Source organism: Aplosporella prunicola (genome assembly GCF_010093885.1).
Source record: "Aplosporella prunicola CBS 121167 unplaced genomic scaffold K452scaffold_35, whole genome shotgun sequence".
Lineage (NCBI taxonomy): Eukaryota > Fungi > Ascomycota > Dothideomycetes > Botryosphaeriales > Aplosporellaceae > Aplosporella > Aplosporella prunicola.
In genome coordinates, this window is record NW_022983563.1 from 28,330 (window position 1) to 54,556 (window position 26,227).

Consider the following 26,227-nt stretch of genomic DNA (forward strand, 5'->3'; position numbering starts at 1 on the left):
ACATCCATGCTGGAGGATGTTCAGGCAGCCCGTCTTCCCGTCTCCCGCCTCCGTCTCCGTCTCATCAGATCCTCCCCGTCCGTCCGTCATCGACGTCGTCTCCGCCCCGCCTCCACCGCCAAGCGCTTTCGATGTTGCACCGCATAGCCTCACCAGCTAGCTAGCATGCGCCCAAGCACAAGCGCCGCCGTTAGCAGCGCCGGCAAAGACGAAACACTTCCGCCAGAGTTGCTTTTGAAGCCGGTGGCGGCCGGCCGTCGGCTTCTCCCGCGTTGGTTCTTATTGCTAATCGCTGACTGCGGGCGTCTTGCTTCTCGACCGGCAACTAATTGCATGTCTGTCTGCATGCATGCAATGCATGCATCTAGGGTCAAGTCATATGTAGGCGTGCACCTGCGACGCCATTCAGGACAGCTGAGGCACGTCATTTGGCAATCCTCGTCCGGCCGAGGTGCGGAAGACCCTGTCTGTCTATCAGCCACATGCACTAGCACAGACCGCTCCCCACCAGCCGGCCCTTTGAAGGAAGAGAAAAAAAAAAAAAAAAAAAACTCGCTTTTGAGGTCACTTGCGCTTGCACATGCGTCGCCACGCCGCGACGCGCCGCGCCACGCCAACCGCAGTCCCTAGCGCCAACGGCCGTCCGTCCAGACCGATGTACCTACTACGTACGTATGTCGGTACATTCAACGACTACATCCGAAATACCTCATCAACAGTCCCGGTGTCGAGCGAAACGAGATGAGATGGACGGGACATGCATGCTCCAACGGACCCTCCGCATACATACATGCGATCACTGTGCCAGTCCCTTGTTATGACCAATGGCCACGCACCCGCGAGCTCGTAGAACCCATCGAGCCTTCTAGGCCGGGCCGACGCATGCTGTTATCAGGCACTCTCTTCCGTTGCTACCCTTGTCCAAGTAGGCAGTGTGGAAATTGTCCGCCTTTCCGCACACAGCTCTAATGGCGTTGGCGATCGTCGATACGGCTCGCACCGTTGATGGCGCTCTGTGAACAGGGATTCCCGCTGTTTGGCGCCGTTGGAGAAAGGCAAATAGGCAGTAGGTAGGTACCAGGCAAGTACCAGGCAGGTAGGTCACCAAAGTTTCAGGTCCGACCTGACTGTTGGACAGGCTTCAACCGTGATTGGCGCCATTTTCTTTCTTTTCCCTGCTTTCGGCTACTTCTGGGCTTCAATGTGGTGCTCCGGGTGCGCTGGCAATCGGGTGTAGCCAGACGGTGTAGGCGGATGATGTGGCCGTTTGCCCTTCCATGGCGCGCGCAGAAGTTGCAGAAGCAGGTACGGTGTCGCCTCCCGCCGCCATGCCATGCCATGCGCTGCCATGCGGTGCTCTGCACTGCACCGACCACACCACACCTACAGGACCAGCTGTACCTACACCTTTTCGCTCGGTCCTCGGTTCAGTTATTCGTCGAATCTCTCCCTCGCATTCATGCCTCATAATCACAACCATCCGCCCGCATCCGCGTGCGCGCAACCCCTTCCGCACCTACTCCATTTCATTTCCACACCACCCCCGCCACGCCTCCCCCACCTCACCCCACCCCACCAATCTCAGCCGCATCTCTTCCGCCGTTCCCACCAATCTCAAACAAACCCCCGCCTGCCCACTGCCCGTCAGGGCACCGTACCGCACCGTACCTGTCACTTCCCGTCCCGTGTCGCGCCCCGAACCGTCCCGTCCCGTTCCAGACTTGAAGGCGCCACGCCACGCGACACGGCACCACACATCTCCACGCGAGACCATGGATCGCAACAGCCAAAGCGACCATCTGCAGGAGGGAAGCAGAAATAAAAGCAATGTCAGGAGCACACGCCTCCCCGCCACCATAGGGCTAGACCTAGGCACATCCTCGTCGTTCCGCTCGTCCGTAAGCAGGCACCCAGGCACGCGTTTGTTTCCCTTGCTTCATGCCGACCAGCTTGAACGTTCCAGCAGCAGTACAGCATCTTTCTTCTGTCTGGCCGGCTGACTCTTCGACCGTCCGAGGCAAACGCACGACTATTTCCGAGGGCGTGGCGATACGCACTCGTCCATCCATATGTCCGTCTCTCCATTAGTCTAGACTATACTATTTGTTTTCTTTCCTTTCTCTTCTGTTGTTGATGGTTTGAAGCCGTGTATCGCTTAGTCACACTATCAGCCACGTGATAGCCTGTTTCCTTACCTACCTACAGTAGGTAGACCGGCAGAACATCGGGCATGAACGTCACGCTTCCGGTCGCGCGACGTCCTTTCCCCGAAGACTCCAGCACCACCAACCATGGCTTCCCGCATCGCCGCCCTGCAGAGGCAGCAATTGAGCCGGCCTAGCCTTCGCCTGTCGCGACAGCTCCCGCTCGCACGCCAATGGCCCTCGATTGCCCGTCATTCCTCTACGGCCTCCTCCACCTCCGAAGCCGCCGCTAAGACCGCCTCTGAAGCTGCCGACAAGACCACCCGCAAGGCCAAGTCTACCGGCTCCCGGGTGAAGAACTACTTCTGGGGCAGCACCCTCCTCCTCGTCGGTACTGCTGGTTACCTCTACTCCTCCGATACGCGCGCCAGCTTCCATCAATGGCTCGTTCCACGTGTGATCCGCACCGTCTGGCCCGACGCTGAGGAGGCCCACCACGTCGGCACCAAGGCTATGGAGACAATGTACCGCTTCGGTATACACCAGAGGGAGCGCGGCGATCCCGATGCTGCGGGCGACCTGCAGATCACCGTGTTTGGACACACGTTGGACAACCCCATCGGTATCTCTGCTGGTCTGGACAAGAATGCCGAGATCCCGGATCCGCTGTTCGCCCTGGGCCCTGCTGTTGTTGAGGTCGGCGGTATCACACCCATGCCGCAAGAAGGCAATGCCCAGCCTCGCTGCTTCCGCGTCCCCAGCCAGCAGGCCCTGATCAACCGCTACGGACTCAACTCGGAGGGTGCCGACAATGTGGCCCAGAGGCTGCGCCAGCGCGTCAGGGAGTTTGCCTACCAGATTGGCTTTGGCATTGATACCGAGGGCGAGCAGGCAGTTCTCGACGGCCTGGCTGGCGTGCCTCCGGGAAGTCTGACGCCCGGCAAGATCATGTGTGTGCAGGTATGTCTAGACTACCCATCAGACCACGTATGGCACTATCTCACGCGCTATTTTTCTAGGTCGCGAAGAACAAGAACACGCCTGAGGGTGACATCGAGGCCGTCAAGAACGACTACGTCTACTGCGTCGACCGCCTCGCCCGCTACGCCGACGTCATCGTCGTGAACGTTTCCTCGCCCAACACGCCCGGTCTGCGCACCCTTCAGCGCCACGAGCCCTTGACGCGCATCCTCAGCGGCGTCGTCGGCTCCGCCAAGGCCGTCGACCGCAAGACCAAGCCCGCCGTCATGGTCAAGGTCAGCCCTGACGAGGACTCGGACGAGCAAGTTTCGGGCATCTGCGAAGCCGTCTGGGACAGCGGCATCGACGGCATCATCGTCGGCAACACGACCAAGCAGCGCCCCGAGGCCCTCCCCAAGGGCTACCTGCTGTCGGGCAAGGAGCAGCACACGATGCTGGAGCAGGGCGGGTACTCTGGCCCACAAATGTTCGACCGCACGCTCTCGCTCGTCGCCAAGTACAGGCACGCGCTGGACCAGGGCCCGATTGAGAAGGTGCCAGTCGAAGAGGAGCAGCCCAAGGCTATCGAGCAGGCCCCCGCTGCCGAGCCCGAGGAGCCCTCGACGGTCACGGTCGCCGGCCCGGTACCCCACTCGGCGCCGGCGTCGCGCGCGACCTTCATCGAGGAGGCGCACGAGCCGACGTCGCCGCTGGAGGTGGCGGTGGCGGATGCTGCGGCGCCTGCGGCTGCTGCTGCTGCTGCCACCAACCCGTTCGACCACCCGCACAAGGAGATTTGGGCTACCGGCGGTGTGGCGACGGGGCAGCAGGCGCTGCAGCTGCTGAATGCGGGGGCGAGCGTCGCTATGATTTATACCACTATGGTGTATAATGGGTCGGGGACGGTGACGCGGATTAAGAATGAGATGAGGCGGGCGTTGGAGGAGAAGCGGTAGGTGAACGTAATTGGAGGTTGGGGGTGTGGGAGGTGCTGTTGTTGGTGGTGGTGGTTGTGCGTACCTACATACGTACAAGAGGGTTTCAAGAAGCTTTATACATACATACATGCATAGATAAGAACTGTAGGGGTAGGGGCAGGGGTAGGAGCAAGAAGGAAGAAGAAGGGAAAAAACGTCGATTTCTGCTGCTTTGGTGTCTTGAATGCCTGCCTGCTTCCTTGCTTGCTTGTGCCGTGCTGAGTATGCTGCTGTCTGAGTAGGTGGGTGGGTCCTGCTTACTTGTGTCCTTGTGCGTGTCTGTCTCTCATGACTTCTTCATTCCTCCACCACCGCAGCCCGCTCCCGTCAAGCCCGCCGGCGCTGTATTGTACTGTACTCGACGAAGACGACGACGAAGACCAGGAGGCGAGGAATTTCCTACCTATGTGGGGGATAGAGAACGATAGGTATGGTAGGTACGCTACGTTTCGCTACGCCGCCATAGTACCAGTTGAGCACACAGACAAGCACGCACGCACGCACGCTCGCTCGCTCGCTCGCGAAATCAGTACCTAGGTAGGTAGGTAGGTAGGTACCCAGGCCGTACGGGTCTGGACGTCTGCAGGTGCTGGTGCAGGGTGGTTGCGCGTGGGCTGGGCTGGATCAGGTTGGATGTGCATGGTGTGTGTGTGTGTGTGTGTGTGTGTGTGTCGAGAACGTTAGGTGGGTATGTATGTAGGGAAGGAAGGAAGGAAAAGGAAGGAAAAGGAGGGGGCTTTTTACAACCATCAAGCTGGTCCGGTCTGATCTGGTCTGGCATTGTCTGTGTTTTGTTTTATTTTGCTCCTTGACCAAGGGCCATGCATCCTAACTACCCGCATATCGCACCCTGCCCTACCAACGAACCGGCCAACCCATTACCCCACACAAAAGACCAGCCACCGGACAGACAGTCTCTACCTCTACGCAGCAGCGCCCAGCACATTGAGCGCACCTTCCGCCGTCAGCGCGACCAAGCTCTGCGCGCGCTCGCCCCACTGCACCGCTGCAGCCGGGACAGCCTTGCGGAAAGGCTCGGACCAAGCCTTTGCGGCCTTGGAGTAGTGCTGGACCGCGACGCAGCCGGGGCCGGCCACGGCGAGGAACTGGCCCGTGTAGTCCCAGTGCACGCTGTCGATGGCGCTGCCCACGTCCAGCGTCTTGATGGCCGCCGCCTTGCGCAGGTCCCAGATGGCCACGCTCGTCTGCCCTTGCACCACCGCTGCTAGCCACGTCCCATTCTCCGAGAACGACAGCGCTTGCAGCGGCCCGCCCGCTTCGAAGTTGGCCATGTTGTCCCCGCTCTTGACGTCGAAGACTTTGATCGTGCCGTCTTTGCCTCCGGCAGCAAAGAGGTGCCCGTCGGGGTGGAAGCTGCTGCAGAGAAGTTCTGGGGAAGCGTTAGAATGCCTGTTCAAACTAGAAAGGAGGGAATTCATAGCAAGAACATACCAGCGTCAGTGAAGACCTGAGTGAGCAGCTTGTTGCTCGTGAGATCGTAGAGCTGATAGCTCTTATCCACGCCAGTGGAAGCAAGAATGTCTCCGGTAGGGTGAAGGGCAAGAGAGGTAACGGCGCCAGCGTGCGAGCCAATCTGCGCGACCTCCGCGCCGTTCTCAAACACCTTAACGGCGCCGGTCGACGTGGCGACAACGGGCCGGTCCTCGTACCACGCTCCAGCGGTAATGCTTCCACCGGCCTTGAGCGCCTGCACCGCCTGCTTCTGCGATATCGAGTACACGCCAGCGACGCCGTCCGAGCCTCCGAAGAGCGCGAGGTCGCCGCTCTTGTCCAGCGCCAGGCTCTTCGCACCGGGGTACAAGGGCTCGGTCGAGCTCGTGGAGTCATAGGATTGGATCGCGTCAGCCGTGGCCCAGTCCTCTGGCACCTGGCGCTTCCTGCGCGTGCTCGAAAGTCTGCCGGAACATTAGCACAGTCCTCTAGTCGCGCTTTCGCGCCGTGGTAACACTACTACTACTCACTCTGCGTGTCGAGCGTCAATCTTGGCCGCAATCGCTTCCGGCAGCGCCTGCGTGTCGACCTGCATGGCATCTCCGCCCGCCGCGCCACCGGCGCTGACAGTCACCTTCGACAAGGCGTCACGAGCCTCGTCCCTCTCACGCGTTAACCGCGCAATGACCCTCACCGCGGCATCGTGCTGGTAGAGAGCTGTGCTGAGCTCCTGCCGGGTCTGCGCAAGGTGCTGCTTCAGCGTATAAGTTTCGAGGGCGACGGCGTCCCATTCGTTCTGGAAGGCCGCAAGGAGAGACGGAATGGAGGTGAGGGTGGGAGGGCGCGGGCGGACGACGCGCGGTTGCTTCAGCTCGAGGAGGTCGTCGACGGTGAGCTCTTCGCCGTTAACGGGGTCCGTGCCGTGCTCGGAGATGTATGCCTCGATCAGGCGTCGCTCAAAGACATTGCCTGATGCTCAATTAGCTACGGCGCGCGCATGCAGTGAGCTTGGGAATTTGTACGTACCACTCTTGCGCGACGCGACAGGGACTTGGGGTGCTTCGCCGGAGACTGAGTTTGTGTCAGAATGTTGATTTGTGGAGTAATGGCACAGGCAACTTACTTGCGCACAACATCTTGCCGGCAAGGGTGTGGGATTGCGTGTAGTAGCTGGAGCTGGCTTGTATGCAATGCAGAACTGGCAGGCCGTCCGAGGCGGAAGAACCTTCGACCGGCTTGGTGAGTGCCAAGATATTAGGTCATTGTGGCTGAAGCTGTGGCAGTGTCAGTGACGCGTCGCTAGTCTCTATGGAGTAATCATCAACGTAGAGGTTTGAACTATTGAAGTAGAATATAGATTTATGCATGCTCTGTCTATTGGATAATCTAAGAGGAACGCGATTAAAATACCATCTAGAAGTCTGATGTTGGTACCTTTCGGAAATGCAGCAACTTTTTGACAACGCAAACATGGACGAATCTTGTAGATTCTAAAGCAAAGAGTAATCAGTGCAAAATTCAGAGAACTTCAAACCATGTTCACAGCGACCAAGTGGTGCAAACTTCTTAAATGCCGGGTCAAAAAGATTTCGCCGTACGTCCCGCCTCGTGCAGTATGTTGACGAATTGGCTTCTTTCTAGGAGATGGATTCAGGGAACGTTCCGTCAAGAGAGACCTCGCTCATGTCGAATAGCTTTCGCTTCTTCGCTGCACGCGGTGGAGTAACCCTTGTACCCACAAGCTCCGGCCAATTTCGACGCTTTCGGCTCGGCGTTGCTAAGCTCACACCCTCCTCTGACTGTGGCGTGTAATCAGTCGTGGTCATTGTCCGTGCCCGCTGCATGCTACCTTGCCCAGGGGTGGGCGAAAACATGTCGATTCCGTAATCTGTATTAGGTCTGTGTGGAAGACTGAGCCGCGTGTATCTTCTGGATTCTGGTTGAACGTGAGACGCTTGCGTGTGAGGAGGTGGTGGAAGTTGTATACTAGTGTCCTCTGGGACTGAAGGAATAGAATGCTTGGGCAGAACAAACTGCAGTAAACTGTGAGCTTTCCTGTACTAATGAAATATGGTTGAAAACCTACGTGATGACGAATATGAAGCAACGGATCGAAGTACTTGGCTCTCATTTCTGAAACCTTGCTCTTCTGATCAACGATCTGAAATGGTCGTTTCCCCGGAAAGTTCTGACTGAAGCCTTTGCGTTTGTAGCCAGGGAGCGCGAGCAGAAACCCTTCCGCCTTCAGGCATTTGACAAGTCCAGAAGCAGTCTGAATATCACACCCTGAGAGGCTGTCAGCATTGTGTATGTGGCTGAACGCAAGCGTTTTTACCTAGTTCTTTTCGAAACTCTTCATCTTTCCTATATCCATTCATCTGCAACACGTGGATTCCTCTGCGCAACATCGCCAGTCTCTGGAGTTTCGGAATCTTTTCAGGCTCCTTTTCTTCCAGAATACACCTGTAGCAAGCGTAAGGCTCGGCAACGTTGCCAGATGAAAGGTAGCCGTAGCAATGGAGATGTTGCCAGGTGTTGCAATATCCGCAATGGATCTGAGACGGTTAGTATTAGCCATGTATTTCATAGAAAGTACTTGCCATTTTGTCGTCGTCCTCTACGTTGCATCCACATTGACAGCTGATAATATCATCTTGACTTTGAGAGCTAAAGTGATGACGTGTGACTGATGTTTGGAAGTCCGAACGCTTTTTGCGGTTGAGCTCTTCGACCTTCATTTGCGAAAGCTGGTTTCTGCCATCTGGGGCTGGCGAATCCCGATCAAAGACCGCGGAATCTTCAGGCTGTGTTTCAACAAGCTCTTGAGATGGAGGAGAGTTTTGTGGCTACAGCAATGTATTAGCAATGTTTATGAAGACGAATATGGGCCCGCTTGTTAATATAGGTTGAATAATATAGGTTGAACCGGAACTCTTGTTGACTTACCATGCTGCGAAGAATAATCAAACTTTGTTGACTTTCTTCGTTATCCGCTCCACGATTAGAATTGTTGATTGCGATCTGCCTTCCATCAATATCCTCGGGGTCCCGGTCGTGGGGAAGGTCCCTTGAACGAGCCTGGGCTGCATCAAAACTATCAGATATCTCGTCTAGATCAACATCCATTTCCTGGTTGTAGACTTGGGTTGACACTGGGGGCGTAGAAGGCACAACAGTTTTGCTAGCTTGCTCCGGAACCGTGATTTTTGGATCTTGCGATAGTTGTTTCGTGGTAGAACTCGAGTCAACCATGTCTTCATCGATTTCTCCACCTCTTGTGGTCCCGCGAACATATGGAAGGTCGCTCGGAATCTCCTCTCTGACGCCTTCACGTCGATCAATATAAGAAATCGTGAGGTTGATACTATGAGTAACCTTTAGCTTCGATATATCAAATAGTACAAGAAGTTCTCACTTGTGGTGTCCGAGGTCAGCCTCGTGGAGTTTATGGGTGTGTCTCTCCCACCCATCACCCTCCGGAAACCATATGTTAGGACCTTGGCCTTTGACGAAACCAGGAGGATGATAATCGTCAGGAGTGTCATCGGTGTAAAACAAGTACATACGCAATCTGCGTTGTTCTACGACCAGTGTTAGTACAGTGGTCAACGTTTATGCTTGGGTTTGTTTCTGAACCTGGTAAGTGCGGCAAAGTTCCACAGAAACGTGACAACAGTCGAATAAATTTCTCAAGATTGTGTTTTGCTCTTCTTGTTGTCAAGATTTGGCTGGCCAAGCTGCCCGTCTGTTCCAGCGGTTCCTCTACTTGACCACCTGGGCTTTCGAACTGCAGTCCGGCAACTGCTTTCCCGCCGTACTCTGGCAAATCAACGTACTTGACGGTGAATGTGTATGTCTCGATGACTTCGTAGGCTTTGTCTGGGTCCTCGTAGATCTGTATTTGCACCGCACGAAGGTATCTGTGTTTAAGAGCATCAAAGGCGCCCTTTTCCTGTCATTCATGTCAGCCACTGAACTGGGCGCTGAGATCAACCGCTCTTCCGCCGAGGGAAATAACAATATCAGCGACTGAAGTGGCAACTGATGGTGTCCATACTAGCCAGTCCATGAGTTTGTTCACCGTCTTGTTACGGCCGCGCTTCAAGATACACATAACTGCCCCCCTCTGTAGTCCACTCGAATTGGTGGGATCGTGGCCAGCTATGTAGTCGTCATAAGTCCACTGCGGGTCGTCGCGATTGTATTGCTGATGCTCATAGCAACTTTCTGCGAAGATCTCTCTGCGGTTGGGTGAACAGAGCGGCCTAAAAACGCTGAGGAGCGAACTTGCATACCTGCAGAACAACACATTGCTGATCTAGAATGGACGTTAGTCACAACAATTGCTGTCAGTGGGTGAGAGGTTTTACTAACGGAGCTGTGAATCAATGTCTGAGCAATATCGGTGCTTTGGTCCAACTCGATAGGTTGCAGCTCTTTCGCCGCTGAGGCTTTCTCGGCTGTTTTGTTCTTTGCTGCTACGCTCGCTGTTCTCGTGGCTCTTGTCGCTGTAGCTGGGAGCTCTGGCGGAGCACCACTTCTGGGGCGAAGTCTCATGGCTGTAGCACTCGACATACTGCAGGTGACGCCGAGATGTCGACCACCCCGTAGTTAAAGCGAATTGAAAGAAAAGGCGAAAAGGTGAAAAGGCGAAAAAGTGAGGGTTGAGCGGGAAGAGTGAAAGTTGAAAGTGGAAGGCGCATCGCGGGCTGACGTCGGGGCAAGGGTGCGGTGCCTTCCAAACCTAGGTAGGCAGACAGCTTGAGGCAACAGCACCAGTACTCAAGGGCGCAAACAATCCTTGATTAACCGGATCCAGTGCCACACGCTTAGCTCAAGTCCGGTCTGAGTCCATGGCTGAGATCGATTTATTAGGAGTAATAATGCCATCTTGAGAATGGGCACAATGGTGTTGATGGAATTTTAAAAGTAAACCACCCGAGCTAGAAGCCAATGAATTCGACTGACAATAAGAAATGTTGACTGAATTGTAGAATGAGGAGGTTGAACCAAGAAGCTACCAGGAAAAATCTCGTCAGCCAGTTGGGCTTAGAAGCAGTAATAGTCTGCAATGTTAACAAAGTTTGTCGTCTTTGTGCCAGCCTTCAGCGTACGCAGTAGAGCTGCGGAGCCACCTAAACACTCAGCTATGCCGGATATCAATAGGTTGGACAAAAATTGATATGACATGGTCATGAAACGATCTACTCGGCTAATTCTGAAGCCGTGCGCTTTGGCGCAGATAGTCACAAATTGGCTGGAGTTAATTTGACCGGGCCTCATTAGGTACTATATAGGGGGCTACGTGTCCATCAAGACATCTCGTAAACGCCTACGTAGTAGATTGATGATCACTCATAAAAGTTCCGCAGAGCCGCACACACAACGGCTCTCGGCAACTCAAAAGGAGGCCCAGCAGCAGTAGGATGCCTAAAAGTGAGCTCGCATGTAAACTAGCTGCTAAGTAGCGTAGATCCATACCGTATTTGGAGGCAAGGGCCCTTTAGTGGCATCTGAGCAATAGGATTATATGAATAGGCAGCTTTATATTAGCTGCACACCGCGTTTAAGGAGCCAGAACCTACGCTTGCGCCGTTGATGACGACGTCGTAAGTCCCTCAAAGGTCGCCTAGGTGCCTAGGTACGGTGCTCCTCTGCGCAGGTCTCTCAGGCTGCCGGGTAAAATCCCCACAGAGGAACTATGACCATCTCTACACGAACCGCATACTGTTCCTCCCGTGGTATTGCATACGTTGCTGGTGGATACGTTGCTGTGTGCAAACAAGGAAAACCGAGATGATCTTCCTGTCCAATCGCAATCCGAGTTTCCTACGTGGTAGTGCTGATACATGTTGTACCAGCATGCGGACATCTGAAGCCAGACTGTCGCTAACAGAAGCGAAACGCAAGTGGCGGGCATGCTGTAGCTGTATCTTTCGGTAGCTCGCAGCAAAGCGATTGAGAAGAGAAGATGACGTCGTCGTCGCGGACGTAGCTGTCAGTTGTCGAGCACGGCGCAGAGAGCGGGAGATCCATGCAGGTGTTCAAGATTTTCCACGGCACCACGAGTCGAGGGGTGGATGCAACGGGGAGTGCTGACATAACCGTTCCAGCTGTTCGTCCTTCAAACCCCCGAAATGCCGGTTTCAGGCTTCGGTGTCCGATGGGGCGGCTCTACGAACGGTCAAGAAACTTTGCTGACGGGCGCACAGCTAATTTGCAGCTTACTGAGTGGCGCTCCCCTGTCTTCGGGGAATCGTCTTACATTTGGCCCCAATCGGAGCGGATCCCGGACATCACAGGTAACGGATTTTCTGTTCTAGTCCACATCGTTTATATATCTGCAGACCCAAAGCATTTCCTGTCTCGTCGGCTCCTACGTCCTTCTCCACCGCAAGTGCTCCCGCGCAGATCCAGGGCCAGCGAAGCGTTCCCGAGCCAGGGCGTCGGAAAGATTAGACGATGCACCTGACCCTCCCGCGATACTCAGATGCAGAAGACTTGACGGGCGGCACCACACGTCACCACGTAAGTCGGGCCTTCCGGCAGAAACGTGTCGCGTGGGAAGCACGCGGGCAGAGAGGCAGTCAAGGCCAGCAGAGGGCACCTTGACCGTATATTTAGAAAGTGGCTTGCTGCGATGCCGTGAAACAGCGGCCTGGCGAGGCGAGGGCCGGAGGGCATGCGGGCTGAAGGGGCAAAGGGGAAGGCGTGTCGCGTGTGAATTTCCCACCAGTCGCAAAGGCAATGCGCATTAATGAAGCAAAGGCGTAGCAGAGCAAGTGGATTCGAGCAATATATGCGTGACGTCGCTCAGCGGGCAGAGAGGAGGAGCGAGGGGACTAGCACGACTAGGAGGCGCAAGCGAATGGGCCAACACCACTTTTGCGCCAAGGCCCAAGGGCCGCGGTGCTTGCCTGTCGCCCAGCCGGGCCGTCAGATCGCCTTCGCCTTACCAACCCCCTCACCGGCCACCACGCCGCACCTCCCAACTTCCTTTCTGGTTACTCGGCCTTAACACACGCTCCACTCCGCCCCAACCCTCCGGTCCTCGCGTGTTTTGCATCCGCCTCGCGGCATTATGCCCTCCTAATAACCACGCTGCCGTCGCCTGAATCTCCCCTGCACGCACGCCGCCCGCCGCTCGCCGCCCGTCGCCCGCCGCTATCGCTCGACGCTCACACGCCCTGGAATACCTACCTATTCTCTCTACCCTCTGCACTGGCCGGGCACGGGCGCGTTCGAGCATAGCTGATCAGTGCGGCCCTGTCTCGCCGAGCGACGTTCATAGCTTTCGTCTCTCCTCGCGCGTGTTACACTCGCGTCTTCAGCCTGCCCGCTTCGGTCTGGCTACACCATGGACTCGGCTTCGACCCTGAGTGGAACCCAGGACTCGTCCGTCTATCCATCCTTTTCTTCGACAACCGGCACCATGTCCGCAGCTGCCTCGCCTGCCACCAAAGCCTCCACCCACGCTTCCCAGAACCAGGCCATGCCGGGCCATCAAGAAATCTCCAAGACTGTTTCGACGCAGGTTCTGGACCCCTATGCCTCTCTCGGCCAGCTTTCTTATGCTCCCACCACGCAAACCACCGTCGTCACCACCACAACTACCACGACCACCTCGTTTCCTCCCTTGATTCTCAACGCCCCTCGCCACCTTCACGAACGGGACCCCAAGTTATATCCGCTGGCGGCTGCCCCCACACCCCATTCGATAAGGGAATTTGAGTTTGATATTGAGGGGAAATCTGCCCGCTTCTGTGAAGCGGACGATGCCCAGCGAGCCTACGATGAGGTATGTCCGTACATCTGGACCATAGCTGTCCTGTCCGACGGGACCACGCACGTTCACCTGGAATAGAGCATCACTCGCCAAAGAAGCTAACCCGGTTTCCCCTAATAGAGCAATCAGCAGTACGCGGCCTTGACTGCCAACCACGGGACCCTATCCTCGACCACGGCCACCGAACCCCGCTACGAAACTCCGAGCCGAAAAAGCAGAATAAGCCGTAATGCCGCCGCTCCTCAAGCACCTGAACACAACCCTAAGAAACGTGCCGCATCCCCCGTTTCGATTGCTGAAGCCGCCGAGCTGGCTGGACTCCAGCGCCGTACGAAGAAGCTCCGCCCAAGCTTAGCCAGGGCCGCTGCTGCTTCCGCCGATGACTCTGGGCCGAGCCGTAGCCACTCCTTCCAAGCGTCACGCTGTTTGGACACGACCGCTCCCGCAACTCCAGACACCGATGCAGGGAGCTCGGGACAGTTGAAGATGCCAAAGTTAAGGAGCGGGGCCAGACGACCAGGATCGAAAGGACAATCGAGCCGGGACTCAAGTCTTAGAACCGACAAACGTTTTGGAAGTTTGCAGAGCAAAGCAGAACAGTGGCGGGCCCAGGACGTTACAAGCCCCAGCAGGAGAACATCCCAAGGCATCTCTACCATTCAGCTTGAAGAAGGCTCAGAACCAGGACAGGCGAGGGATACACGCTGCTCAGGTCTGGGAATAGAGGAACCAACTACTGGGGTTTCTGCCACGCCGCCCATTGCCGAGACGGACCTTGAACCGATCTTACCCACGGCAACGGAAAACGATCAACCACCGCGAACCGCTCGTCCAAATTCACTACAGACGGTTGCCGCTCAGGATGCAAGCCTTCCGAGCCCCAGTCTATCTCCCATTACGGCTGCTGCTAATCTAGCACAGAATGGAGGATTTTCTGGCCTAGGAAACCGGGAAGAGGATGACGAGGAGAACGACGTGTCCAGTCTCGACATTGAAAGAGAAAGGACGGATGAGCACGGTGCTCGAGCAGTAGCTCTTTCCTCCCAGGATGCGAATAACGCCATCGTTCCATTTGCTGACGGCGATGAATTCGCCAGCCAGCTCCAGAAGAATCCTACATTGATGGATATTCCCGTAATGCTGGACATGTTCGACGCCATGCCGGACAACTTCAAGACCTATGTCATGTATCAGCTTCTCCGCCGTTGCACCCGACCAACATTGCAGCATGTTGCGAATGCTGTAAATCCGGCATTGAAGATCGACTTCCTGGGCCGCCTTCCAACGGAACTGAGCCTTAACATCATCTCGAACCTTGATGCAATAAGCATGTGCAGGGCCGCGCAGGTATCGAAGAAGTGGAGGCACATTATCAACTCCGATGAGAAGGCATGGAAGCACCTGCTTGAAAGAGATGGATACCAGCTCCCTGAAGGGGAACTGGAGCGTGCTGTAAGGGAAGGCTGGGGCTGGCAGTTCCCACATGGCGAGGATAGTTGGGAGAGAGATCTCAGCGCTGCATCTACGTTGGCAGGATTGTCTGACAGCGAAAGTAGCCTAACGGTCGCGGCAACTTCTACTCGCGGGAAACGGAAGGCTACCACCAAGTACGCGAGCAGCAACAAGCGACAAAGGAGAAAAGGGCCGACGACATCGCCTTCGAAGCTACAGTCTCAGGCGACCAGTGCCATTCAAGCCCTCGGGAGCCGCGGGCCAATCGCTTATGCCAACGCTGCTGCCTTGGCGGTGCCCCTCCCCAACGTCGGTCTCGCAAGCCTACAAAACCTTCATCTTTTCAAATCGCTTTACCAACGCCATCATCTCATCAGGAAGAGCTGGATGGACGCTGCAACGAAACCCAAGCATCTTGCTTTCCGCGCTCATCAGAGGCATGTCGTGACATGCCTACAGTTCGACACGGACAAGATCCTCACCGGTAGCGATGACACCAACATAAACGTCTACGACACAAAGACCGGTGCTTTGCGGAACAGACTACAAGGGCACGAAGGAGGTGTTTGGGCGCTTCAATATGAAGGGAACATTCTTGTCTCAGGGTCTACCGATCGCTCGGTGCGCGTTTGGGATGTCGAGAAAGGCAAGTGCCTTCAGGTGTTTCAAGGGCATACGTCGACCGTCAGATGCCTTGTCATTCTCCAACCCACCGAGATTGGTAAGGAGGCAGATGGTACGCCTATTATAATGCCGGAGCGCCCTCTTATCATCACTGGATCTCGCGACTCTAGCCTCCGTGTATGGAAGCTCCCGCAGGCGAACGATCCCTCCATCTTCCAGACCACAGCGCCTGCCAACGACAGAGAAAACCCATATTTCATCAGGGCGCTTGTTGGACACCACCATTCTGTTCGTGCCATTGCCGCCCACGGCGACACGCTTGTCAGTGGTTCGTACGATACATCTGTTCGCGTGTGGAAAATCTCGACGGGTGAAGTGCTGCACCGGTTGGCCGGCCACAGCCAAAAGGTGTACAGCGTGGTTCTCGACCACGCTCGCAACCGCTGCATTTCAGGAAGTATGGACAACTTGGTCAAGGTATGGTCGCTGGAGACCGGTGCCTGCCTCTTCAATCTCGAAGGCCACACCAGCCTTGTTGGATTGTTGGACCTCTCGCACGAGCGCCTAGTCTCTGCTGCTGCGGACAGCACCCTGCGCATTTGGGATCCGGAGAATGGCCAGTGCAAAGCCACTCTCACCGCGCATACCGGTGCCATAACGTGTTTCCAGCATGATGGCCAAAAGGTCATCAGCGGCAGTGACAGGACTCTCAAGATGTGGGACGTCAAAACCGGCGAATGCGTCAAGGACCTCTTAACCGATCTGAGCGGTGTGTGGCAGGTCAAGTTCAATGAAAGGCGCTGCGTTGCGGCAGTGCAGAGAAATCAGATCACGTACATCGAGGTAAGTTTTCACCTACATCCGTCACTTGCATTGTTCAAATTGCAATTTTAACGAGCCTGCATCACTAGGTCCTGGATTTTGGCGCTTCCCGCGATGGCATTCCCTCCGATCAACGTGGACGTCGCATCGTGGTCGACAGCCGCGGTCGTGAAATAGAAGACGTCGAAGATGAAGTTGTCGTCGAGGTCCAACAACCCCAACCCCAACCTCAACCTGCTCCTGCTTGAGCAACGTCATCCTTCTTTCCTCTTGGGATTTTACTTTTTTTCTCCAAGCATACACCTCAGGCGGAAGCCTGTTTTCATCGTTTTTAAACCCCACATTATACCCTGACCATGCTTTTTACGATTTTGATATTCAAGACTCTACGGCAGCGCAACGGCGACGACGGAAAGAGTAGTTTATTGGACGAGCGGGGAGAAGGCTGGCCGCATTTACTTCTTTTCCAGTCGTTTGCGTTAGGAGGAAAGGCGGCAAGCACATAAGCAAGCCTACAGGCAGGCTCTTTCACGAGCGCTAAGGACAGGCACATCACATCACTCTATAGACGTGGATTCGGTCGGACATTGTGCGCGCGCGCCACGATAGGCACATGGGTTGTTTGCTGGTCTCCTCATACTATCACTTTTCGCTGAAAGTTTACCTAGTTTCTCATTTAACACTGGTTCTGCGCGGCGTTGCTTCTGTTCTTCTGCTTCAGTTTCTTCACACTCTCTTACCTACTTTTAGTGTTCTTTTTTCTTCCTCTCTCTTTCTTCTTCCGGTGTTCCGAGTGTTACGAGCGGGTGTTGCTGATGGGCGGTATGGTATAGTGGGCGGCGGGCGGATGAATCGGGTGAGATAAAAAGCGAAGAGGCAGAAACAAATCTACATACCCCTCGAGACCTCTTACTCATACTTTCTTTTTTCTTTACTATGTTGCAGTGAGAGCGGTTCGGCGCGGTGCGGTTCTGGCGGCGTGCAGGCGGTTTGGGGGTGGGACGGATGCGACGTTTATCTTCTGCTGCTGCTGCTGCTGTGGATGATGTGAGAGGCGTAGGTATGCCAACCAAAAATACGGTTTTGTGGCTGGGTGGGACTGGCTGTGGTGCGTACAATACTGCGAGCTTTGTCGGTTCGACTGCGTTCAAATCAATAGGGGGTTTTCTACTCCACCCGCTTATACTGTCTGTCATTTTTAATAAAAAGTTCCCATATTAACCCGTAATATGGCGCACACGCGGTCGAATTAACCGCGACGGATTTGCGCTCCGTCCACAGCTCCCGATGTAACGGGAGCAATCATATGATAACACGGCCTTGTATAGAAGCAAGGTTACATTTCGCTACTCGAATCGATCGCTGTCCGATCGCCGTTTGGCATTTGTTGTAGGTAGGCGTAGATACTCGGCCGTGGTGTTTGGACCACGCCACATGACTGAGTCGATCGCTGGGCCTGGGCGCGGTAAGCTTCGCGTTGGCTGCTGTGCTCCTGTAGGTATGCGTCCCTGTGCTGGCGGTGCAGGGTTGACGGTTGGTCGCGCGGGGATGGCGGGGCTACAATATGCCGTGTGTGTGGTGGTGGTTGCACGGCTTCATGTCGTGGAGGGATGACTGATTGCTTACTGACTGTACGTACATGCAGCCATCTGATGATGATGTCTTCGTCCTCTTTGTCACTGCACAGTAGAGGGCTGAGTCCAGCCAAAGAACCAATTTTGTCATGAATGCGAAAGTGAGGATGCTGGTGACGCTATTGCGGGTATAGATGTGAATGTACATAAAATCATCTGATGATGATCTGTTCATAGTCTTCGTTGCCATTTGGTAATTATACGTATGCAGTCATTCGATGATGGTTTCTTCGTCCGCTTTGTCGTTGCACGAAAGAGGCCTGAGTTCAAGAACTTATTTTTCCCCTTAGAAACAAGAAGGGTACCAGCGAAGGTATAAATGGCTGATTGTGCAGTGAATGTACATACAATCATCTGATGGTGATCTCTTCGTTCTCTTTGTCGCCGCACAATAGAGGTCTGAGTTGAGCCAAACAGCCGACTACATGACAATAGTGAAAGTGGAATGTACCAACGCGGGTATAGTAGTCGCCATGGCATCTCAAAAGCAGGCCATAAACACCATAACGAGGTTTGGGTGAAAAGATAGGGAGAAGATAGAGTTCTTCGAAATGATTGCCGACATCAGAGTAGTCGGGATCAATGTCGACAGAACATTCGGTGCTACCAATCCACACTTCACAATGGTAGCTTTCACGGTTGTTCTCTGTCAGTTCCACCTCGTAGTTGTGGGGTTTCACCAGAATCCCGAGCAATTTCAGATGGGCATCAAAGACCTCACCAGTTCGGTGTTCATCTTCCTTGCGGTTTTCGGTGCTGATGAAAGTGATGTGGGCGAAAGAATGCTCGCACATTTCTCGGGTGATGAGACCAGGTACCACAAGAGTAGTACCTCTTATCTCGCCTTCGATCGATGCCCATGACCATGACGGCGCTCGGTAAGGTCTGTTGCGGTCTTCGACCTTTGGTTTATAGACCTCCCAAAAAAGACCCAGCGGCAACATCTCTGCCCAAAGACCGGCTACGTAGTTGAATCCCGTCATTTTTTGCACTTCATGGGCGATAGCCGACAAAGCCACCAATTTGTCTTCTGGTTTGGTTAAATGCCGTTTGGAATACGCCGACGCCACACTCCACCAGAGTTGGTTGAAATCCGCCTGGTATATCTTGTCTGATAGCGTAAGTTTTGCTATTTTCTCCAAGACGGCGCTTTCCTCTTGGGGACCCTCGGTTCCTGGAATTGTGTCGACTGAGGTGCAGGTTTTGCAAGTCCAGATAATGCCACTTTCTGTAAACACAAGCTTTCTGGGCGATAATACAAGCTCTTGATAGATCCACCCCCGAGTTTGTAGACGCGAATGACGCATTGCGTAAAGCTCTCGCTTACACGCATCGGCAGTGGGCCTCAAAAGCCGTATCCATTCTTCCCGAAGTAAAGCATACCATTGCATCCCTCCAGGCACCGGGACTTTGCATGGCAAGCTTCTGAGAAGATCTCGTTCTGCAAAGCAGCTGTGGTGAGAATCTGGACTTGTGGCCGTGACGATGGTGCATGTAGCGTTCTTGTATACAGAGGCCATCGTTGTCACTTCCTTTGCCCAATCCTCTTTGGAGTCCTGGATGATACAAAGGGAGTCGATCCAGATGTATTTGAGGCCGAGCCATTTGGTTATAGTGACGGCATCTTGGAAGTTCTTGGGTAGCTCTGCACAGGGGACGCCTTCCAAAAGTTGACTCAGACTTTTCGTAGTCAGTTGTAGTGTGTCTTCGGCTCCGCCCCAACAATGGCTCAATGCCGTATACCCTGTGGGCTTCTCCTCCTCTTCGTCTGTAATGCACAGACTGATATAGTTTTCGCAACTAGGAGAAAGTCTGACCAAGCGGGTGGGTAGAGTGTTGGTATCCGTAACACACTTATCATGCTCTCTGCAACAGCGATCGAGCCAGTGACGTGCCAGATCAGCATGAGCCTGGGAAGAAGTATGCTTCCATTGATATTCCGAGGTTCCGTAGTCAAGGAAAAGTTTGGAGGAAAGGCGATTAATAGTGGTAAGTACCAGCGTCTGATATCTCTTCTCCTTCCATCGGGGAGTCAAATCAATTGATGTAGTTGGGGTAACGCTCTTCACGCTTACTTCAAATTGGATCGGCTCTTCTTCGTTCTGAGCATCCTTTTGAATAGCTGGTTTTGCTTGTTCAGAGCAACGATTGATAAACGGCAAAGGCGTGTCACTCATGGCACATTTAATGAGTGTGCAGAGATGGCATCCTCTTTGGGCGGCAATTTCAACTGCCCCTAGACTCTGGTGGTCAAACCAACTTTCGACCTTGGGAAATTTGTCGTCGGTATCGCCGTCGGGAGAAGGATAGCGCATCACGGCCTCCCGGTTTTCAAAGCCACGGTACTCCAAGAGCTTCGATTTTCCAAAAAGATGTTTGCAAGCATCGCATAGGACGTGTAATCGGACTTTGCCCTCATCGATTGATGTTTGTGGAAGCGGTGTCGATTCCATCTTTGCGTGAATGGATAATTGACTGAATGTGTAACTTTGAAGTGGGTTGAAAAGGCAATCGAAGCTCTAGCATCGCCGGAAATCAATTGTGAGAGAGAGCAGGAAAGTGGAGACAAGGCAACAGCAACAAATAGCGAGACAATTTAAAGTGGGACTTTGACCAAGACAGCAAACAGGCGCTTACCTCTCTGCACTGCCACTGAGCCATCACTGTAACCTGAAAATCCTTCCGATGTCGAAAAAGAGTCAAGATTTATGCTCGCGAGCAGTCGGACAAGGAGGTGATAAAGAAGATTGGACAACAGTAGGTATACGGAAAGTCTGCAAGAAGTGTGTGTGCTGACTAGATACACGTGATTTCCTGGAAAGGTAATTTGTCAGTCCAGGAACTCAATTCAAGGATTGCTAGTAATGCAGTTGAATAACGGACATGAATTCCCAGCATTGTGATCAAATGCACTTTTGGTATCTCAAACCTTCTTAGAGGCCCTCCACGCCCAGTCTTGAACCCATTCTAGGTCTATCCAAGTCTTGAAGCAACCCGAATCGCAACTCGCACGAAAGCACCATTTTCAGCCTCAAGCCCACTCCCTCCTATTCCTCTTCCTCCACATCTCGACGCCCCGATCCACTTCATCCGTTGTAACGCCATCCCGCACCAAACACATAACGACGCCCAGGGTCTCGACATTCCGATTGCGGGCCTCGTCGTCAAAGAACAGCATATCCTGGTACTCGATGCCGGTGACCTCGTGAATCTTCGCGAAATGCGTCGTCTTGCTCCCGGGGAAGATCTGCAAGTTGTCGAAGAAGCCGATCGCCTTCTCGAACGACGTCGGCGTCGCCCCCGTCGGTATCCGCAGCAGAGATAGCATCTCCCGCCCCAAGTCCGGCGCGTGCGTGCGCGATGCCGCTGCTAGCTTGATGCCTTTCTGGCGGGCCTGGGGGAAGTGTCGTTAGCTCGATCGCAAATGCACCCATTCCCGCACTTCACTCTCCCCGTCTCCTTTAAGGACACCAGAGTAAACTTACCGCAACCAGAACGTCCGGCACATCCCTATAGAACCCGTATCCCTCGCCATACCTATCCTTGACCTTGTCCACGCCGCCATTACTCTGCTGCACAGCTTTGAGCGGCGGCGTGACATGCGTATCCACCCAGAACGGCCACAATGTGTAGTCGAGGTCGAAAGCGAGGATCTTGGGCAGCGGGAGCCCGTCGGTGAAGGTGCGCGGCCACGGCGTCGACGTGTGCACCGCGGTGGCGTTGGACGTGCTGTAACGCGGCATTGTTGCGGTGGGGTACGCGCCGTAGAGGAGGGTGAGGAGAGCGCCGAGGAGCGAGAGGAGCGAGAGGAACGAGAGTGTGGAAAGGGGACGTGAGGAGTTCACTTTGAATGGTTGTTGTTTGATGGAATTTTGCGGTTGCGGGATGAATAAATTCGTAGGGCTGAGATGACGTCGTTACAGGGACCAGGGTGTGAGGGATTGGAGATCAGATCCGCCAGGGTCCAACCGCACCACTTCCCATCCCAAACGGAAATAAATGAACAAGCACGATATCACGATATGGAGATGCAAATGCAGAAAATTCCATTGCTAGTTGTTTTTGCAACCCTTAACATACTGTAGCAAGTTCTGCCTACCGAGTAAGCAACCCATATAGCGTCTTTCGCGCATTAGCGACCCCATGCTAATTCCCTCGTTGTAGTCCTCCTGATATTGAACCGGCCCAGAATGCATGCAAACCATTGCTTTTGACGAGTCAGGAATCCAGCTTGTACTCTAGGCAGCCCATAGCGTCCAGTATGAGCAGCAACTGCGCGCTCTCCGGCTTGCTCTTGCCTTGCTGCTCGAAGGCAGTCGTCGCAGGATCGCGAGCATAACGAATGATGTTCTTTTGCTGAACATCACTTAAGACCCCTTGACAGCCAGTAGCTTCTGCCAAGATCTGCTGCCATAGGGCCTCCGGGAGGTCGCCGGAAAGGCCTGAATCACGATTGTCCGCCTCGATGACCGACGACACATTGGACGTTTGCGGGTAATCCTTCCAGTGGTCTGACGGAGGAGAGGGCTTGTTGGGATGCCCGCTAGCTCGAGGAAGTGAGGTGTAGTCGATCACTTGCGGAGCCGACGGCTTGTCAGATACGCCGGTGATAGCCAGGATTGGTTCTCCTGGGACGGTAGTCGTGGCCATCATCTTTGAGGCGTATGCATGGACTGGATCGTGACTGGTGACCCCGGGGAGAAGAGAGTCCTCGTCTGGCTCCTTTCCTAGCATGACAACGCGAGCATATGCTAACATCGTGAGTGCCATGCGCCACATATCAACGCTGTCATAGCCCACATCTCCGATAATGGCACGTTGTATTTTTTTACGGTAGTTATCGATGTCCATGTTGGGCGAGTGCTTCTTCGTTGGATCAGTGTAGTTTTGGGAGATATCTGGGGGAGACGGTGACTTGCCTGCACTGGACGCTTGTGAGCTTTGTCGTTTTCGGGGTCTTGGGCCGCCCTAAGAGTTAGTCAATGTTATCTTCAGCAAAAGAAAGATTTAAGAACTTGCCGAACACCAGAGCCACCTTGCTTGGCGTTAACGAACTGGAAGGACTCCGAGGAAGCGTTGACTTTTCCCTGGTCGAGATCCGGTTCCACACCAGCAAAATCCGCACGAGCATCTTCCGCAAGTGAAAGGACACTTTGACCGACCTCCGTAAACCCAGTGTTAGGCAGGTACACAATACCCCAGCAGTGATTCCTCTGGTTGTATTCGTCTAGTTGAGTTGCCTGAGGACCGGCCCTCAGAGGACACATGAGGTACTGCGGTGGGTAGTGCATTGCTAAAATGTAGGAGAGGTAGAGGGCACCCGAATCCGTCATATTCGCATCGTCGAAAACCATATAAGGCACCGCTCTCAAGCCCTGTCTACGCTTCAGAAACGTAGCGTCGGACAATGATGCCGTCATCTTAGGCTCTTCCCGGGCAACATCGATGTTGACGCTGCGCGTCTGGTTGGTGATGTCTTCAAGAGCATCATCGGATTCTGAGTGTTCCTGGGTATCCTCCAACTCTGTGGGGTCCACCGGCATCTGTTTCGCATAGACACGGGTGAGTATCTCAAAAGGGCGTGACCCACTCAGGTCGTTGCCGCTGAACACAATCCGACGAAGCACACGGCACTCGCTGAACGATTGTAGGAAAGCCTCCCACTCCTCGGCCTCCTTGTTTGTCTTGACGGTGATCTTGTTGTTTGACAAATCCAGATCAGTGAGGTCGAAAGCAGCCAGCTTGATGATCGCAGCAAGAGCTTGAAGCGAGACCGTCGTCAGCTCATTGCCGGACAGGTTGAGAGATTGGAGTTTGTTGGCCGATACGCCGTCGCGCATTTCCAGTGTTTGTGCCAGAGCCTCGACCATAGCGAGGCAACCCTCATCGGTGAGCTTCTTTCCCGGAAGCTCGAGGTCGAGTGGTGACACCTCCGGGCGAGGTGGTTGCTTGCCGAAGCAGTGAGTGGTTTGTTTTCGCTATTAAAGAGTGAGTCAGCGTGGAGCTTCTTTGTAGGCATAAAATGCTAGTAGGTAGTTGGTACCAGGTCCTTGGCCACGATGCGCCCAAGCTTGGGGCCTTCGGATTTGCGCTAGAGATTCAATCAGCTTCGTCGCAAGACAGGAAGCGCTGCGTCGCGACTACGTACGTTGGTATAATTCAACTTCGCCATGGTGTAATAGTGCTTGAGGCGTGGGGAGAGCTTGCGTGGAGACTTGTGCAGTGTTGCGTGGTGATGTGCGCGAGAAGGTGTGGGAGGTGAGGTGGTTGTTCGGGCGTTGGTTGGCGAAGAAGGAAGGTGCGCTTAAATGTGCATCAAAGGTGCAAACGAACACTCTTTAACACGGAAAAAGTGCATGCTTGGAGATTGCAACGTCATATACAACTCTAACTGGTCTACAGTAGCTTTCCGGCCGGGGAGAGCCTTTCTTAAATCAGTCACACGAGCCCTGCAATTTAAAATGCTTGCGCCCATGTTAACATTCAACATCTGGCAGCTTGCCGTGAGCTAGCTTAGCCCTGCGCGATCGGCACTGACTGTTTGGCCCTGTTTGGATATCGGGTTTTGTTGGGTGTCCAGCCGCGTTTGAGCACAGTTTCCGGAACGATGACATGTCATGTTCATACCCGGCGCAGGCATACCACGGTAAAGGTCTGCACGATTCCCTTCGGCCCACTGAGTCACACCTTGTGATTGCTTTCAGGGAAACGGCTTCGCAGGCTGCAGTCGGTCAATCAAGGTCCAACGGGAAAAGCAGACGAGAGGACTTACTCGGCTCTTGGAAGGAACCCAGTACCGGGCCGCAGACTTCATGGTAGGTTTTCTTCAGTGATCAAGCCCATCTATGCTAGGTTGGCTTCACTCCGCTCCAAAAGAAACCTCTTTCATGGCTTTCCCAAGACGTCCCTCGCCAGAGTCTCCATCAGCTGGTTCCATACCGATGGCGGTCTTGGGTCTGCTCTTGTTTAGTCCCTCAAGCAACGTACAAGCTTTACAGATAGCCTGGCTTGACAGATATCCACATCGCTCGCATTTGCCCATGACCTGTTTCGACACCTGCTTGCTGGCAGTTGCGGGCTTTGCTTGGGATTTCGGCTTTCTGCCTTTCCTTCTGCCACCGCTTCCAACATCCTTGGGTAGTGTGATCTCCGTTTCAAGGCCTTGGACAGCTGCGGCTTCATTTTGCGCCAGTGACTGTTCCATTTTTGCCATCTCTCCGCCTGTGCTTCGGCCCTGAGCACTGCCACACCCACCCTCATCCTCTTCTGGCATAACTTGAGGCGCAGATCCACACCCCGTTTCTCCGCAAGCTTTGTCTCCACCAGCCCCGGGCACAAGCTTTGCCATGTCTTCCCCGCTTCGGACAACGTCCAGAATGGCACTTGGCCTCACTCGCTCGAGGTTTTTAATCAACGCTCTGGCGCTTCCACGGAATGCCTCTGGCGAGTAGATGCATTCTGTGCTGAAGTAGTCGAGGTTCTTGTGGTGGGCGTAAAGGACAATTTCCTTCTCGTAAGCGTACTTGAGTGGCTTGCTGCGCTTAATATTGGTGTGATCAAACCCTTCCTCGCCCGGGGCAGGGGATGACTGAGCGGCAGACGGAGTAGACGTAATGATAGAGGTAGTACGAGCAAGACGGGGAAGATCGCCGCGCAACACTGTGGCAAGTTAGCGCATTGTCGCGAGCAATGCAAATGGCAAAGATGGCTCCGAATGGTGATGCTACATGGGTTCTTACAGTTCATCAGGACAGTCTCAGCGACATCATCTGCATTATGACCCGTAACCACATGGCCTACGCCAAGTTTTGCAGCACCGCGATCCAGCGCTTGCCGCCTGAAGACACCGCAATATGTGCAGTTACCCTTCTTGCCAACTTGTTCCACGACCTGGTCCATAGTCCACCCATACAGCTCGCCGTATCCAACGATAGTCAGCGGCATATCGTACTGCACCGCATTGCGCTTGACCGTCTCCAGACTGTCGTCCCGGTAGCCCTTAATTCCCTCGTCTATGCTCAGCAAAATCAACTCCACGCCATAGTCATATCTTTCATTCAGCGTCTTCAGGACGCTCGCGAGTACGGTGCTGTCTTTGCCGCCAGAGGCTCCGATCGCAATCTTTTCGCCACGCTGGAAGAGGTTCGTCGACGTGATGGTATGGTGAATTTCGGTTTCGAAAACCTCAAGGAAGCAAGGTTTGCATAGCTTCTGGTGGTTCTTTGGGCGCAGTATGAGCGCGCGGTTGCGCTGGCAGAGTGCGCACAGAGAGGGCGGCATGGTGGTAGTCGCAAGTCGGAAAAGTTCTTGAGTCAGTGGAATGTGGGATGGTGCATGGGTGATGAAAGGCGCGGCAGGGCGGCGCGCTAGGTAGGC

At 54.3% G+C, this 26,227-nt stretch overlaps 11 protein-coding genes across 11 annotated transcripts; 4 read left to right on the forward strand and 7 right to left on the reverse strand.

Moving 5' to 3' along the window:
- The first annotated feature begins 57 nt into the window (after positions 1-57).
- On the forward strand, positions 58-954 carry K452DRAFT_114681 (uncharacterized protein). Its single transcript, XM_033535069.1, has one exon. The coding sequence runs from the start codon at positions 166-168 to the stop codon at positions 628-630; it is 465 nt and encodes a 154-aa protein (XP_033392710.1). The 5' UTR covers positions 58-165; the 3' UTR covers positions 631-954.
- Positions 955-2,119, forward strand: K452DRAFT_114682 (uncharacterized protein). The gene has a single exon (XM_033535070.1). It carries the CDS (start codon positions 1,278-1,280, stop codon positions 1,998-2,000), a length of 723 nt encoding a protein of 240 aa, XP_033392711.1. The 5' UTR covers positions 955-1,277; the 3' UTR covers positions 2,001-2,119.
- Positions 2,120-2,278: 159 nt separating this feature from the next.
- K452DRAFT_258268 (uncharacterized protein) lies at positions 2,279-4,251 on the forward strand. Its single transcript, XM_033538464.1, has 2 exons — positions 2,279-3,104; positions 3,164-4,251. Exons 1-2 carry the CDS (start codon positions 2,292-2,294, stop codon positions 4,058-4,060), a joined length of 1,710 nt encoding a protein of 569 aa, XP_033392712.1. The 5' UTR covers positions 2,279-2,291; the 3' UTR covers positions 4,061-4,251.
- Positions 4,252-4,773: 522 nt separating this feature from the next.
- On the reverse strand, positions 4,774-6,717 carry K452DRAFT_362154 (uncharacterized protein). The gene is made up of 5 exons (XM_033546480.1): positions 6,657-6,717; positions 6,560-6,604; positions 6,064-6,502; positions 5,534-5,997; positions 4,774-5,471 (listed from the first exon to the last, which is right to left on the reverse strand). The coding sequence occupies exons 1-5, from the start codon at positions 6,667-6,669 to the stop codon at positions 5,005-5,007; spliced, it is 1,428 nt and encodes a 475-aa protein (XP_033392713.1). The 5' UTR covers positions 6,670-6,717; the 3' UTR covers positions 4,774-5,004.
- Positions 6,718-7,170: 453 nt separating this feature from the next.
- On the reverse strand, positions 7,171-10,108 carry K452DRAFT_312695 (uncharacterized protein; the record flags this gene model as incomplete). The annotated part of the gene is made up of 10 exons (XM_033543574.1): positions 7,171-7,593; positions 7,620-7,819; positions 7,869-8,088; positions 8,155-8,379; positions 8,480-8,897; positions 8,949-9,114; positions 9,170-9,485; positions 9,528-9,774; positions 9,829-9,851; positions 9,908-10,108. 10 exons carry the CDS (start codon positions 10,106-10,108, stop codon positions 7,171-7,173), a joined length of 2,439 nt encoding a protein of 812 aa, XP_033392714.1.
- Positions 10,109-13,025: 2,917 nt separating this feature from the next.
- On the forward strand, positions 13,026-16,465 carry K452DRAFT_236572 (uncharacterized protein; the record flags this gene model as incomplete). The annotated part of the gene is made up of 3 exons (XM_033537519.1): positions 13,026-13,331; positions 13,440-16,238; positions 16,307-16,465. The coding sequence occupies 3 exons, from the start codon at positions 13,026-13,028 to the stop codon at positions 16,463-16,465; spliced, it is 3,264 nt and encodes a 1,087-aa protein (XP_033392715.1).
- Positions 16,466-16,866: 401 nt separating this feature from the next.
- K452DRAFT_114714 (uncharacterized protein) lies at positions 16,867-17,536 on the reverse strand. The gene has a single exon (XM_033535071.1). The coding sequence runs from the start codon at positions 17,411-17,413 to the stop codon at positions 16,964-16,966; it is 450 nt and encodes a 149-aa protein (XP_033392716.1). The 5' UTR covers positions 17,414-17,536; the 3' UTR covers positions 16,867-16,963.
- A 1,160-nt stretch (positions 17,537-18,696) lies between these two features.
- K452DRAFT_200428 (uncharacterized protein) lies at positions 18,697-19,749 on the reverse strand (the record flags this gene model as incomplete). The annotated part of the gene is made up of 2 exons (XM_033536027.1): positions 18,697-19,195; positions 19,235-19,749. Coding segments are annotated over 2 exons (1,014 nt in total), but the record flags the coding sequence as incomplete, so codon positions are not given.
- An 889-nt stretch (positions 19,750-20,638) lies between these two features.
- On the reverse strand, positions 20,639-21,698 carry K452DRAFT_362156 (uncharacterized protein). The gene is made up of 3 exons (XM_033546481.1): positions 21,337-21,698; positions 20,735-21,245; positions 20,639-20,665 (listed from the first exon to the last, which is right to left on the reverse strand). Exons 1-2 carry the CDS (start codon positions 21,592-21,594, stop codon positions 20,883-20,885), a joined length of 621 nt encoding a protein of 206 aa, XP_033392718.1. The 5' UTR covers positions 21,595-21,698; the 3' UTR covers positions 20,639-20,665; positions 20,735-20,882.
- Positions 21,699-22,069: 371 nt separating this feature from the next.
- K452DRAFT_236556 (uncharacterized protein) lies at positions 22,070-23,942 on the reverse strand (the record flags this gene model as incomplete). The annotated part of the gene is made up of 3 exons (XM_033537517.1): positions 22,070-22,749; positions 22,878-23,829; positions 23,895-23,942. Coding segments are annotated over 3 exons (1,680 nt in total), but the record flags the coding sequence as incomplete, so codon positions are not given.
- A 268-nt stretch (positions 23,943-24,210) lies between these two features.
- On the reverse strand, positions 24,211-26,144 carry K452DRAFT_279172 (uncharacterized protein). Its single transcript, XM_033539403.1, has 3 exons — positions 25,591-26,144; positions 24,624-25,510; positions 24,211-24,572 (listed from the first exon to the last, which is right to left on the reverse strand). The coding sequence occupies exons 1-2, from the start codon at positions 26,129-26,131 to the stop codon at positions 24,711-24,713; spliced, it is 1,341 nt and encodes a 446-aa protein (XP_033392720.1). The 5' UTR covers positions 26,132-26,144; the 3' UTR covers positions 24,211-24,572; positions 24,624-24,710.
- Positions 26,145-26,227: the final 83 nt, after the last annotated feature.